The following is a 13461-nucleotide window of genomic DNA, read 5'->3' as shown; positions in this document are numbered from 1 at the left end:
GTGCAGCCATAGTCTGTGGCCCGGAGATCCGGACACCTGGGGATCACTGACCCCGCACAAGGAGCCCACACCTTTGCACACTGGTCTCCCGGAGGCCGGTCACAGGGTGAGGGGCGCCCCCTCCTCCCTAATGCTGAGGCCGGCATCCCGGGCCTGGCTAAGACAGAAAGAGCGGGAGCGAGTCTGCAATAGCCGGACCCTCATTTGTAATCACTTCTCCCAACTTTTTGTGACCAACCCCCCCCCCTGTTCCGCCACTCTCCAAACTCCCAACTGCACCTATAGAGTGTGAGCGCCCTAGGTGCGTGGACCACAGAGCTGGGAGATGGGGCGCGGTGACCACCGAGCAGGACTTGGAAAAGCTCTCGGAATGTGGGTGGGGTACCCCAAGGCCTCCACCGACCCGCACACAACCTGCAAGATCCCAGGGCCAGACACCCAGCAGGGATTGAATGAATGATTGCATAAATGAACTGCATGGTGGGAGGTTAAACAGTAAGCAAAGTGCTGTGGGCCTGAGAGGTGAGATGAAGAAGGGGAGACGAGGAGGGATGATGGGGAAAGTTCTTGGATGAAGATTATTCATCACCATTGAGGGGTTCTGGTGTGGCGCTGTAGGGTAAAAGCACAGGACCGCAAGGTCGGCTTGGATTACAAAGGACGGCGGTTCAGACTCACCAGCCACTCCTTGGATACCCTATACAGGGTCGCTATGACACTTAACATTTACTGAGCAACTCCTGTTGGCCCTTTTGTTGTGTGTTGGAAATGCAGCATAAAAGGGACAAAGAAGGTTCCTGGCCTGGAGCTTCCGGTCTCGGAGGTGAGGTGAGAGATGAGAGAAACCAGTGGTCAGTGGCTGATTGGGGGGGGGGGGGGCCGTGGGGCTGGGCAGAGCAGAGGTGCTAGAAGCCAAGCTTCTTCTCCCTTATCTCCTTGAAGAAGGTGTGTTCAGCCTAAGCCTTCAGGGGTGAGGAAGGTGGTTTTGGTCACACGAAGTGTTGCAGGCAGAGACAAGCGAAGAAAGACCTGGGATGTCAAGGTAGACAGAACCTGCTAAGATTTTGAATCTCAAGGGTAGTGGAGAGTCTTTGGAGTTACAAGGGATCTCACTGACTTATTTTGAAAGCTACCCCTGGCTCCCAGTTTGGAGGGGGGCAGGGAGAGAAGGCTGGTAAAAATCACCCTGTCAGGGTAACCCTGCCAATGGCCAGGGCTTTGGCAATAGGATATTTAGGGATGGAATTGGCAGGATTTGGTGGTGAGAGCATGGTCTTGATTTTTGTTTTTAAAGACGGGAGTGTGGAGGTGTGACAAAGTCCGAGACTATGGAAAACTCCAGGAGGTGTTAGGGAAAGGAGTTCTGTGTGTGTGTGTTTAGGGAGCGGAGTTCTTCTAGGAGATGGGGCTACAGGGGAGGGTGCCCTTGGGTATCAACAGGAGTTAGGGTCTTATTTGCCAGTGATTTGAATGCTGAAACTTTACTAAGTGGGAGTGTAGTTTGTCCCCTGCAGCCTTTGGGCATTAGACTGTGTGTGTGTGTTTGTGTGTGTGTGTTCTCACCTTTGGCCATCCTCCCTCCCGCCAATCCCTCCAGTGTCAGGAGCTGCAGGATCTGGCTCCCAGGCACTTGCAGGGTGAGTCCAGCTCAGGAGTTCAGGTGGTAATGGCAGAGGTCTCTCCTTTTCTCTGCAGGGACTGGAGCCCCTCTCCCCCAACCTCCATTTCAACATGGGGCTGGAGGCCCAGAAACTGCCAGGGGCAGAGGAGGCCCCAGTCAGAGTGGCCCTCCGAGTCCGTCCGCTGCTGCCCAAGGAGCTGCTGCATGGTCACCAGAGCTGCCTGCAGGTGGAGCCAGGGGCTGGCCGCGTCACTCTGGGCCGTGACCGCCATTTTGGTTTCCATGTGGTGCTGGCTGAGGATGCTGGGCAAGAGGCCGTGTACCAAGCCTGCGTGCAGCCCCTCATGGAGGCTTTCTTTGAGGGCTTCAATGCCACTGTCTTTGCCTATGGTCAGACAGGCTCCGGGAAGACATACACCATGGGGGAGGCCAGTGTGGGTAAGTGACCTTCCTGAATTTCTGTCCCTGGCCCCTTCTGCTATAAGCTAGTTAAGGTGAGGAGTATTGGGGGAGAGTTGGCAGGATGTGGATGCAGAACTTTGCACCCATGGTTGGATCAGTCTTATCAGTGGGCCTGGCAAGGCAGGAACCATCCTTAGGTGCTCCATTGTCAAAAAAGGTCCTTGGAGGTGAGTGGCCTAAACTGCCTAGAGATGGGGCCACACGTTCTGGGGAAAAACACAAGTTGGCTTGTCTTCGGAGGTCACCAAGGTCATCATTTTGGCTGCACTTATCCAAGATGGAGTTCAAACTGACCTGTGGTCCAGTGCTTTATTCCACAGCGCCACACCAGGGCTCCTTAGGACAGGTATCCTGGGCCTATTGAGGGGACTATGTCATTTTAAATAACACAAACTGCTTTCTCTTAGGCTATAAAAGCAAACGTGTTTGTGGTAGAAAACTGGGAAAACAGAAAAACACATGCGTGAAATCATACCTACTTGAAACTGCCTTTCAGAGATCACTCTCCCTCTAATTAGCTTTTGTTTTTTTTTTCTTTGTGAAAATTAGTATACTTTTCACAAATGGGATTGTAATTTCCCTATATTCTTTTGGCACCGTGTTTTATTTACTTACGAATATACGATGAACATTTTTCTATATCATGAAATACTCTTCAGCCCAATTTTTTAATGGTTGCTGGCATTTCACTGGGAAAAGAATTTAAGTAGATGCCTTATTGCATCTTTGTTGTTGTTAGGTTCCGTCAGGTCAGTTCCAGCTATGCACAACGGAATGAAACGCTGCCCTATTCTGTGACTGCCTCACATTTGTTACACTGTGCCAGTCTTTGGTGGAGGGCGGGGGTCTTCCTTTTTTTTTTTTTTTGCCAATCCTCCACTTTCCCAAGCATGATGTCATTTTTCAGGGACCGATCCTGGTTCCTCCTGATAACATGTCAGAAGTATGAGAGACAAAGTCTCGCCACCCTGGCTTCTAAGGCGCATTCTGGCTGCACTTCCTCCAAGACAGACTTGTTTGCTCTCCTGCCAGTTCATTGTACTTTCAATCTTCTCCAACACCATAGCTCAAATGCATCCATTCATCTACGCTTTTCATTATTCATTGTCCAACTTTCACAAATATGTGAGGCAACCAAAAATATGGTTTGAGTCAGGCACACCTTAGTTCTCAAACTGACATCTTTAAAGAGGTCTTGTTCAACAGATTTGCCTAATGCAGTATGTCGTCTGATTTCTTGACTGTTGGCTTCTGTGAATGTTGATGGTCGATCCAAGCAAAATGAAGTCTTTGTCAACTTCAATCTTTTCTCAGTTTATCATGATGTTATTGATTAGTCCAGTGGTGAGGATTTTTGTTTTCTTTACATTGAGGTGTAAAAGACTATAGACTTTAATCTTCATCAGTAAGTATTTTAAGTCCTCTTCACTTTCAGCAAGCAAGGTTGTGTCATCTGCGTATCGCAGGTTGTTAATGAGTCTGCCTCCAATCCTGATACCATGTTCTTCATATAATCCAGTTGCTTAGATTTTTTGCTCAGCATACAGTTTGAATAAATTTGGGGAAAAGATAGAACCCTGGCATACACCTTTTATGATTTTAAGACATTCAGTGTCCCTTTGTTCTGTTCAGATGACTGCCTCTTAGACCAAGTACAGGTTCTTCATGAGCACAATTAAGTGTTCTGGAATATCCATTCTTCAGAATGTTGTCCATAGCTTGTCATGATCCACACAGTCAAAAGCCTTTGCATACGCAGTAAAGCATAGGCAGGCATCTTTCTGGTATTCTCTGCTTTCAGCCAAGATCCTTCTGATGTCAGCAATGATATCTTAAGGTGCATTTTTTGAGGTTATATAGAGTGCACTTCTGAATATCCTCCAACTTCTTATTTGGGATGAATTTAAAAGGGCCTATAGATACCTGAGGAGCCCTGTTAGCACTGTGGGCTAAGCATTACTTGGGCTGCTAACCTCAAAGTTGGTGGTTCAAACCCACTAGCCATTCAGTGGGATAAAGATGAGGTTGTTTACTCTCATAATCTCAGGAAACCCAAGGGGCAGTTGTACTCTGTCGTATATAGCATTGTTCTGAGTTGGCATCAACATAGGGTTCAGTGTTTGGCTCTTAGACCCCTGAGTGTACAGTCAGTGGTAATGAAATTCTGCCACCAAGAGCAGGTCAGTGGTATCTGACCCTCTGTTGGGGATGTAGTGGAGGGGATGCTGGCATTACGAAAGGACGTGGGTGAACCCTGAGAGGTTGCTTCTAACTCTGAAGTGTGAAGTCCTCCTGTCCTTGTCCCCTGGCCATCCTGGACATAGCCTGGTTCGGGCTGCCCTGTCCATCCTTGGCCTCTGCTGCCCCCTTCGGTCTCCACACTGGAGCCCCATTGTCTAGCTGTGTCCAGCTGCAGGCCAGGTGGCAGGATGGTGTCATCCACTGTGGTGTCTCCACAGCCTCCCTCCATGAGGATGAGCAGGGCATCATTCCGCGGGCCCTGGCTGAGGCCTTCAAGCTTATCGATGAGAACGACCTGCTTGACTGTTTGCTGCATGTGTCCTACCTTGAAGTGTACAAGGAGGAGTTCCGAGACCTGCTTGAGGTGGGCACTGCCAGCCGTGACATCCAGCTGCGGGAAGATGACCAGGGGAATGTTGGTAGGACCCTGCCCTTCTTCCCCAGGAGGGCTGGAGTGGGGTACCTTCACCTTCTCTGTGAGGGGACTGACTTTTCAGGGAGGGGGGCATCTTCTGGAAACCCTGTGCTTCTGTCTCTTGTCACAAGTTTAGTATATACTTCTGCTCCCAAGATCAGAGGCATTGAGGTGGGCATGGGAGGAAGCCCCTCCAGCCTCCAGGATGGGAAGGGCACTGTGGGTATGGGGAGGAGGCATCTGGGCCAGGAAGAGTAGGTAGAGGGCTAGTCCTGTCTGGTCAGCTCCTGGTGGCCACTGCTCCAGGGCTCACAGCAGGCTGTGCCCGCAGTGCTGTGTGGGGTGAAAGAGGTGGACGTGGAGGGCCTGGACGAGGTGCTGAGCCTCCTAGAAGTGGGCAACGCAGCCCGGCACACAGGGGCCACACACCTCAACAGACTATCCAGCCGCTCGCACACGGTCTTCACGGTGACCCTGGAGCAGCGAGGGCGTGCTCCCACCCGCCTGCCTCGGTCGGCCGCCAGCCAGCTGCTGGTCTCCAAGTTCCACTTTGTGGACCTGGCGGGCTCCGAGAGGGTGCTCAAGACGGGCAGCACCGGCGAGCGGCTCAAGGAGAGCATCCAAATCAACAGCAGCCTCCTGGCGCTGGGCAACGTCATCAGTGCCCTGGGCGACTCGCAGCGTCGCAGCGGTCACATCCCCTATCGTGACTCCAAGATCACCCGGTGAGCCATTCTTTCCTTTCATGCCACTTGTCTGGCCTCTGGGAGTGAAAGGTGTCCAGCCTGCAGCTAAGGGGTGGGATCCTCCTCTGAGGAGGAGGTCAGATTTGGAGGTCTGGACAGCTGACCCAAGCCTTGGTACCTTGGGGTCCCTGACGTACTTCATCCTCCGGGCGCTCAGGATCCTCAAAGACTCCCTTGGGGGGAATGCCAAGACTGTGATGATTGCCTGCGTCAGCCCCTCCTCCTCGGACTTTGATGAGACGCTCAACACGCTCAACTATGCCAGCCGAGCCCAGAACATCCGCAACTGCGCTACCATCAACTGGCGGCCAGAGGCCGAGCGGGTGCCGGAGGAGGTGGCAGCCGGGACACGGGGTCCACCGCGGCACCGCTCGGAGACGCGCATCATCCACCGCGGCCGGCGCGCCCCGGGCACAGCTGTTGCCCACATCACTGCGGCTCCCTTGGACGCTGAGTGCGCGCGCTGTCGGGCCCGCGCCGATGCTGCCTGCAGCCTTTTGCGGGAGCTGCAGTCCGAGCCCGGGCTGCCTGGGGCGGCCGCGCGCAAGGTGCGCGACTGGCTGTGCGCAGTGGAGGGTCAGCGCAGTGCTCTGAGCTCCGCCTCCGGGCCGGACAGTGGCATCGACAGCACCTCTGCCGCGGAGGACCAGGCAACGCAGGGGCCACGAGGGGGAAAGGTAGCCAAGGGCCAGGCAGATCCCTAGGGAGGAAGGAGAGGAAACGGGGGCCGTGTATCGGAGATCCCTTTGTGCTTGTGTATTATGGGGCGTCCAGTTGTTTTCGTTTCCGATTTATAGCAATCCTGTATAGGGTTTCCAGGAGCGGCTGGTGCACATGAACCGTTGACCTTGAAGTTCAAACCGACTTTGTATTCCAGTGCATTAATGCACAGCGCCACACCAGGACTCCGCCTGTCCATTAGCAGAGCTCAATTAGAATTCAGTCATTTCTGATGACCAAAGTCAGAGTTTTCTTGGATTCAGGGTTTCCATCTGTAGAATAGAGATGATGTTTACATTTACCTAATGGGAATGTAAGAACTGAATATGGAACAAGAACCAAGCATGCTGGTGAAAGATTAGTGAATTGTTCCTAATGGTGGTGACATCATTATTAATAAAAATATGATTAATTACTAGAGAGTGTGCCCGTGGTTTGCAGAAGAGACTTCAGGTGGGGTCTGGGGTACCCTCCCAACTTGTATGTCTGGAGCCCCTATTGCAGACAGGGCAGGGAGTAGGCCGAGATGCCCCCCTGTCAGTGCCTCCCTGAAACCTCTCTCCTGGCCCCTTAGGAAGATGCCGAGGCAAAGCAGCTGCTACTGCTGCAGAGCCAGGTGGTCCGGCTGGAGGAGGAGAACCAAGACTTTCTGGCAGCTCTGGAGGATGCCATGGAGCAGTACAAGCTGCAGGTGGGGCCACCAGGAGCAGGTGAAATCTGAGCTGAGTCTGAGGATTAGAGGGAGTAAGTCAGGCTGGCTGGCAGGGGGAGAGGTAGGGGTGCACAGCTTAGCTGGATGGTCCTGAGCCTGATGGGAGATGGGACTAGGCAGCCTGGCTCTTCCTCCTGGCCCGTAGTGACAGGGTGCCCTCTGGTGGTAGTGATGGGAAGTGTCACTGAGCCCTCTGGCCACAGTTAAGTGAGAGCTTATCATCAGGGACTTCTAAAAGGTGGTCAAAATGGAGGGCAGTTTGGCTCCCTCATCCCTGTGCTTAGCACAACCCCACACACTGGTTACTTGACCTTGGGTGCTCACGTCTGTGCCATGAAACCGTGTGTGTGTGTTGAGTTTTAGTTCAGGGAAAGCAAGGTGACTCAGTTAACTTGTTGGTGAGCATGCTTGTCCTCCCTCTTCCCTTGCACCGCTGCTTCCCTACATACACACCCCTAATCAGCACCCCTACCATGTCTTACAGAGCGACCGTCTGCGGGAGCAGCAGGAGGAGATGACGGAGTTGCGGCTACGGCTGGAGCTGGTCCGGCCTGGCTGGGGGGCCCCCGGGCTCCTGCAGGACCTTCCTCCCAGGTCTTTAGTGCTCCGGCCTCATACAGCCCCCCTGGAGGGGGCTCACAGCCGTGTGCTGGGCATGGTGCCCCCCGCCTGCCTCCCTGGCGATGAAGTCGGTTGTGAGCACTGGGGAGAGGTGAGGGAGTGGTGAGGCTGGGCATCTGCTGGGCACGAGTAGGTGATGCTGGAGCGTGAGACCAGTTGTGAGCTGTGAGATGCTTTCAGGTGTCCCTCGAGGGAAGGCTGGGCTTGGGGTGACCATGGAGCCTCTCAGAGGGGTCAGGTGCCAGTGGACGGTGTCTGACAGTGAATGAAAGTTTGCACACACCGGAGATGGAGGGCTCACCACCCCCGAGGCAACCCCTTCTGCCTTTGGATGGCTCTGCACGTTCACTTTTGCAAGGAGCCTAAGTCTGTCTCCCTGAGCCTTGTCTCCTGCTCTCGATTGCCACATGGGGCTTTTTGCACCATGACAACTGTTTATGCCCAAAAGCTGTGTCTTTCAGTTCTAAAGGCTTAAGGGACTAACAAGTGAAAGGACTTGGGTTTGCTGAGGTCTGTAAAGAGACTGAAGGCACACACCCACCACTGCAGGGCATGGCTGGCTGTGTGGGGAGGCAGCTGTCTTGAGGGAGAGATACTACTTAGGTGGAGACCACCTGTCCTCAAGCTAAAAAGGGTGATTAGCGCCTGAGGAGGGCCAGGTGCTGTGTGTGCTGCGGTGGTTCGGTGGAGCTAGATCTCAAAGGTAGACAGACAGGGCTTGAGGAGGCAGAGCTGTGGGGAGACGCTGAGGAGGGAGACAGGCAGCTGAGACAGATGTTGTCCTGCGGTAAAGCCCTGGCCCTTTCCGGTAGCTGACAGGTGACAGTGGAGCTGGGACCGAGTTGCTGGTGGACAGGCTGGGAAGCGGCTCTTCAGCTACATCAGACGAGGAGGAGGAGTCACCCAGGCGGACCCTGAGCCTGCGCAGGTGAGTGGGACTCCTGCCGGAGGCTGCTGGGGACCAGGCCTGAGTGCTCACTGCGTCTCCCCCTGACTTTCACACTGCTGGCCCAGGCCTCTCAGGTCTCAGGGTGCCCTCCCTGCAGTGCCCCCGCAGGCCCTGAAGGCTCACTGTGGTCCTTGTCTGTGCCTTCTCGTAGGCGTGGGTCTGTGGGACTAGTCCTGGGCTGCATGTGACCCTGGGGGGGTGGATGGCCAGCTCTTTCCCCATTCCCATCTGGGAAATGGCTATGCTGGGGTAGGGGTTGGGGAGAGCTATAGACTCTGGCTTCCGCCTTCCAGAAATGGGATTGGCAGCTGGAACCGGAAGGTGGGGGCCCACCCAGGGAGTCCCCCTGACAGGAAGGGCCCAGACCCTTGCCTTGAAGAGCTGGGTGCAGCCATTCCAGGACCCAAAGGTGAGCTGGGTAGGGTGTGGAGAGGGTCTCTTCTCCTTGCCTGGCCTTAAACTCACTTCCCGTTGTGGCTGCCCACCCATCACCCTTGCCCGGGCCATGCCTCTTCCTCCCCTCTACTTCTTGCAGTGGTTGGTGGGAAGAAAGTCCCGGCTCGGCACCGCCAGGCCTCCGCTGCCACAGCCTCCGAGTGGCGCCTGGCCCAGGCCCAGCAGAAGATCCGGGAGCTAGCCATCAACATCCGCGTGAAGGAGGAGCTCATCGGAGAGCTGGTGCGCACAGGTGCTGCCGTGGTCCTGATTTCCCGTTGTTTTCGAGGGGCTCGTCAATGTGGAAGAGCCCTGGTGGGGCCGTGGTTAAAGTGCTCATCTGCTAACCAAAAACTTGGTAGTTGGAACTCACCAGCCGCTCTGCAGAAGGAAACTGTGGTAATCAGCTCCCGTAAAGATTTACAGTCTGGAAACCCGAGGGAGCCTCCTAGTAGCCAGAATCGACTCCATGGCAGTGGGGTGTGAGTGTGGTGCTGAAGCGCAGGGGTTCTCGAGACAGCTCAACCATTCCCAGCTGTGTGACCTTGAACAAGTAGCATAACCTCTCTGTGCTTCAGTTTTCTCATCCCTAAAATGGGGGTAGTAATTGTTATCTACATCGTAAGGTTGTTGTGGTGAGGCTGAAATGAATTAATTCAGGATAAGTGCTTAGAGTAGCTTTCAATAAACCTTGTTGTGGTCGTTATGTGCTGTTAAGTCAGCTCTGACTTATAGGCGATCCTGTATAGGGTTTCTGATGAGCAGCTGGTGGGTTTGAACTGCTGACCTTCTGGTTAGCAGTCCATTGTTTGTCCTATAGCACCACACCAAGACTCCTCAATAAACACTATTTCTTACATACCAAGTGACTGCTATGTATCAGTCACTGTGCTGGGCACAGGCTTGCTCAGTCCTGGAGAGCACACAGTGTAACCAGGGACTGAGTGTCCCTAGATCCTGTAGTTTATGACTGTGATACGGGTGAAGGGGTAGGGGTCAATTTCACATGGTGACCAGTTGGGCCTTTTTATTCTGATAGTTATAAATATTATTTACTACAAAACTCATTATGAAAAATTTACGATACATACAATAGAGAATAATACAATACACCACCCTCTACCTACTACAATACCAAGATTTTGCCACATTTGTTTCATACCTCCCGTTTTCTTTGAAAATTCCAGATATCATTTCATCTGTATGCCTGTCTAAAAAATTTGAACCTTTTCTGCCTAACCATAATGACGTTGTTTGTGTTATTATTGTTAAGTGCCATTGAGTTGGTTCTGAATCATAGTGATCCTGTATAGGGTTTCCAAGGAGTGGTTGGTGAGTTTGAACCGCCAACTTTATGGTCCAGTGCATTATCCCACAGCGCCACTCCAGGATTCCATAATGCCTTTAGCATGTCTGATAAACAAAGTAGTAATTCCCTGAGTGTCAGATAGAATGCTTCACCATGAACATGAACCCTCGGTTGTTCAGCAAGCTCTGTGTACAGCTAGTTTGTCTCAGTCAGGTTTCAGACTTGTCCACACAGGATATTCGCTTCTTCAGTCTCGTAAGTTGCCCTCTGTAACCAATTTAATCATCCTGCAGAATATCACAAAGTCAGAATGTCCTGAGTTTATCAGTTTGCTTTTTTGTGGTGTGGTTTAACTTGTTCCTTTCTCTCCCCTATTTCCTGTAAATGGAAGTTAGCTCTAGAGGCTTAGTTCTAAGCAGGTTCATCTGGATTAGGGGAAGAGAAAACTAGAAGAGGCTAATTGAAAAAGAGTTGCTTTAAAGAAGAATGTTAAGTCACAGCGCTGGTGGTACAGGGGCTCAGTAAAGCGCACGCAGGTGTCTGCAGCTGACAGAGGTCTGCGAGGCCTTCCCAGGGGAATGAACAGGTAGATCTTGCAGGGGACAAGTGACCTGTGCTGATGTGGCCCTACTTCCAGGGAAGGCGGCCCAAGCCCTGAATCGCCAGCACAGCCAGCGCATCCGTGAGCTGGAGCAGGAGGCAGAGCGGGTGCGGGCAGAGCTGAATGAAGGCCAGCGGCAGCTGCGGGAACTCGAGGGCAGGGAGCCCCAGGATGCTGGCGAGCGGTCCCGACTCCAGGAGTTCCGCAAGAGGGTGGCTGTGGCCCAAAGCCAGGTGCAGGTTAGTGTTGGGGCCCTGGGGCAGTGGCCTCCCGGACTCGGGGTCCTGGGATCAGACCTGCTCAGGCCCCGGTGCCCAGTTTCTGACTGGTGGCGCCCAGAGTGAGGCTGGTGGTACAGGGGCTGGCTCAGCTTGAAACGCCACAGAGGAGACGGATGGAGAGTGGTGCTGTTTGGGGTGCACACCTCGAGAAAGCTCCCCTATGTCATGCATCCCTCCCTCCCTGTGTCCACTCCCCTGTCCATCCATTTACTTACTCGATTCTGTCGTTCCCCTCTGTCCACCTGTCAGTCCGTGTGTCCCTCTCATTCATCCATCTGCTTATCCTTTAATTGGTGATGTGACAAACTGCCCTTGTATCCATCTCTCCAAGCACCCTTTATAGTGAGCCATGCAGCATCTCTCCAGCCGTTTTTTACCTTTCTGTCATCTCATCCTTCCACCCACCCATCAGGGAGCCCTGCGGCAGGCAGTGTGGATGAAATACTGGGCTGTTAACTGCAAGGTCAGCGGCTCCAAGCCACCAGCAGCTCTGCAGGAGAAGGATGAGGCGGTGTGTTCTCTTAAGTGTCAGTCCCAGAAATCTGTGAAGCAGCCCTCCTCTGCCCTGCAGGGTCGCTATGGGTTGGAATCGACTTTTGTTGTTTTCTGTCCACCCTCCCATTCATTGTATTTGCATCCATCCATCACTCATCCCTTTTGTCCAAGAGATGGCACTCTAGAGGAGTTAGAACTTGGGCTCTGGGACAAGAGTGCTTAAGCTTAATCGTAGCTTCACTTACTAGCTGTCCTTGGTCGTGTTTCCTAACCTCTCTGTGCCTCAGTTTTTTTTTATCTGTAAAATAGGGGTAATAGTAATCATACCTTTTTGTAGGGTAGTTGTTGTTAAGTGCCATAGAGTCTATTCCAACTCATAGCTACCCTGGAACAGCTGGTGAGCTTGAACCACTGACCTTGCAGTTCAAACGACTTTGCAGTCTGATGCATTAACTCACAGCGCCACACACTTTGTACTGTGCTTGGTGCGCAGTAAATGCCTTAGAAGGGTTAGTTACTCATATTGTTACTAGTCCCCCAGCTGCTGGCCTGTTTTCCTTTCTGTCTACCCCTCTATCCATTCGCCCACCCTTATGGCATGTTAGCCACTAGGACAGGCTCTCTGGTAGCCCCTGTGGCCTAACAGAGGTAGTGTTGGATCCAGGTGCTGAAGGAGAAAAAGCAGGTGACGGAGCGGCTGGTGTCGCTGTCGGCCCAGAGCGAGAGGCGGCTGCAGGAGCTCGAGAGGAATGTGCAGCTCATGCGGCAGCAGCAGGGCCAGCTGCAGAGGCGGCTGCGCCAGGAGACGGAGCAGAAGCGACGCCTGGAGACAGAGATGACCAAGCGGCAGCACCGTGTCAAGGTGGGGCCCACAGCTGCGTGGGGAGCGCCCCCAGGGAGCTCTGGCCTCCCCACTCACAGCCATCCGAACTTAGAAGCCAGCCGCTTGTCCTCTCTTGAGTTCGTGTTTTCATCTGAAAGTGAGGCGAATCCTAGGCAAGTCCAGGCTGGATTGTCCAGGGTTCAGCGAGCGTTCTCCCGGCCTCCCCAGGAGCTGGAGCGGAAGCACGAACAACAGCAAAAGATCCTGAAGATCAAGACAGAGGAGATCGCAGCGTTCCAGAGGAAGCGGCGCAGCGGCAGCAACGGCTCTGTGGTCAGCCTGGAGCAACAGCAGGTGAGGCCTGGGGCCTGGGGAAGGAGGGCAGGAGGGCTGGGCTGAGCCTGGGCCCCCACAGCACCATAGTGTGTCTGGGGGCTGAGTTCCCTACTGCCTCCTCTCTGCCCCCCAGAAGATCGAGGAGCAGAAGAAATGGCTGGATCTGGAGATGGAGAAGGTCCTGCAGCAGCGCCGGGCGCTGGAGGAGCTGGGGGAGGAGCTGCACAAGCGCGAGGCCATCCTGGCCAAGAAGGAGGCCCTGATGCAGGAGAAGACGGGACTTGAGAGCAAGCGCCTGCGGTCCAGCCAGGTGAGGGCCAGCCCCGGGCACCCAGGAGAGAGCCTGCCACTGAGTGTCCACTAGGTCAGGTGAGGGCCAGCCCTGGGCAGCCAGGAGAGTGTCTGCCACCGAGCGTCCACTAGGTCAGGTGAGGGCCAGCCCCGGGCAGCCAGGAGAGAGCCCGCCGCTGAGTATCCACTAGGTCAGGTGAGGGCCAGCCCCGGGCAGCCAGGAGAGTGTCTGCCGCCGAGCGTCCACTAGGTCAGGTGAGGGCCAGCCCTGGGGAGCCGGGAGAGCGCCTGCCGCTGAGCATCCACTAGGTCAGGTGAGGGCCAGCCCTGGGGAGCCGGGAGAGCGCCTGCCGCTGAGCATCCACTAGGTCAGGTGAGGGCCAGCCCCGGGCAGCCGGGAGAG

At 54.1% G+C, this 13461-nt stretch overlaps 1 protein-coding gene across 1 annotated transcript in view; it reads left to right on the top strand.

Annotated features, from left to right (window-relative positions):
- Positions 1–1731: 1731 nt before the first annotated feature.
- KIF7 (kinesin family member 7) overlaps positions 1732–13461 on the top strand; it is a 16054-nt gene continuing 4324 nt past the window's right edge. Inside the window, exons 1-13 of the mRNA XM_006867127.1 lie at positions 1732–2059; positions 4543–4743; positions 5071–5464; positions 5643–6162; positions 6780–6896; positions 7402–7629; positions 8351–8466; positions 8781–8896; positions 9023–9175; positions 10869–11071; positions 12273–12470; positions 12660–12785; positions 12901–13077. Of these exons, the coding sequence (XP_006867189.1) occupies positions 1732–2059; positions 4543–4743; positions 5071–5464; positions 5643–6162; positions 6780–6896; positions 7402–7629; positions 8351–8466; positions 8781–8896; positions 9023–9175; positions 10869–11071; positions 12273–12470; positions 12660–12785; positions 12901–13077 (2877 nt within the window). The remainder of the gene's footprint in view (positions 2060–4542; positions 4744–5070; positions 5465–5642; positions 6163–6779; positions 6897–7401; positions 7630–8350; positions 8467–8780; positions 8897–9022; positions 9176–10868; positions 11072–12272; positions 12471–12659; positions 12786–12900; positions 13078–13461) is intronic.

This window comes from Chrysochloris asiatica, unplaced genomic scaffold (genome assembly GCF_000296735.1).
Source record: "Chrysochloris asiatica unplaced genomic scaffold, ChrAsi1.0 scaffold00101, whole genome shotgun sequence".
Lineage (NCBI taxonomy): Eukaryota > Metazoa > Chordata > Mammalia > Afrosoricida > Chrysochloridae > Chrysochloris > Chrysochloris asiatica.
The sequence above is the reverse complement of the archived record's forward strand: the minus strand, read 5'-3'. Positions and strand labels throughout refer to the sequence as shown.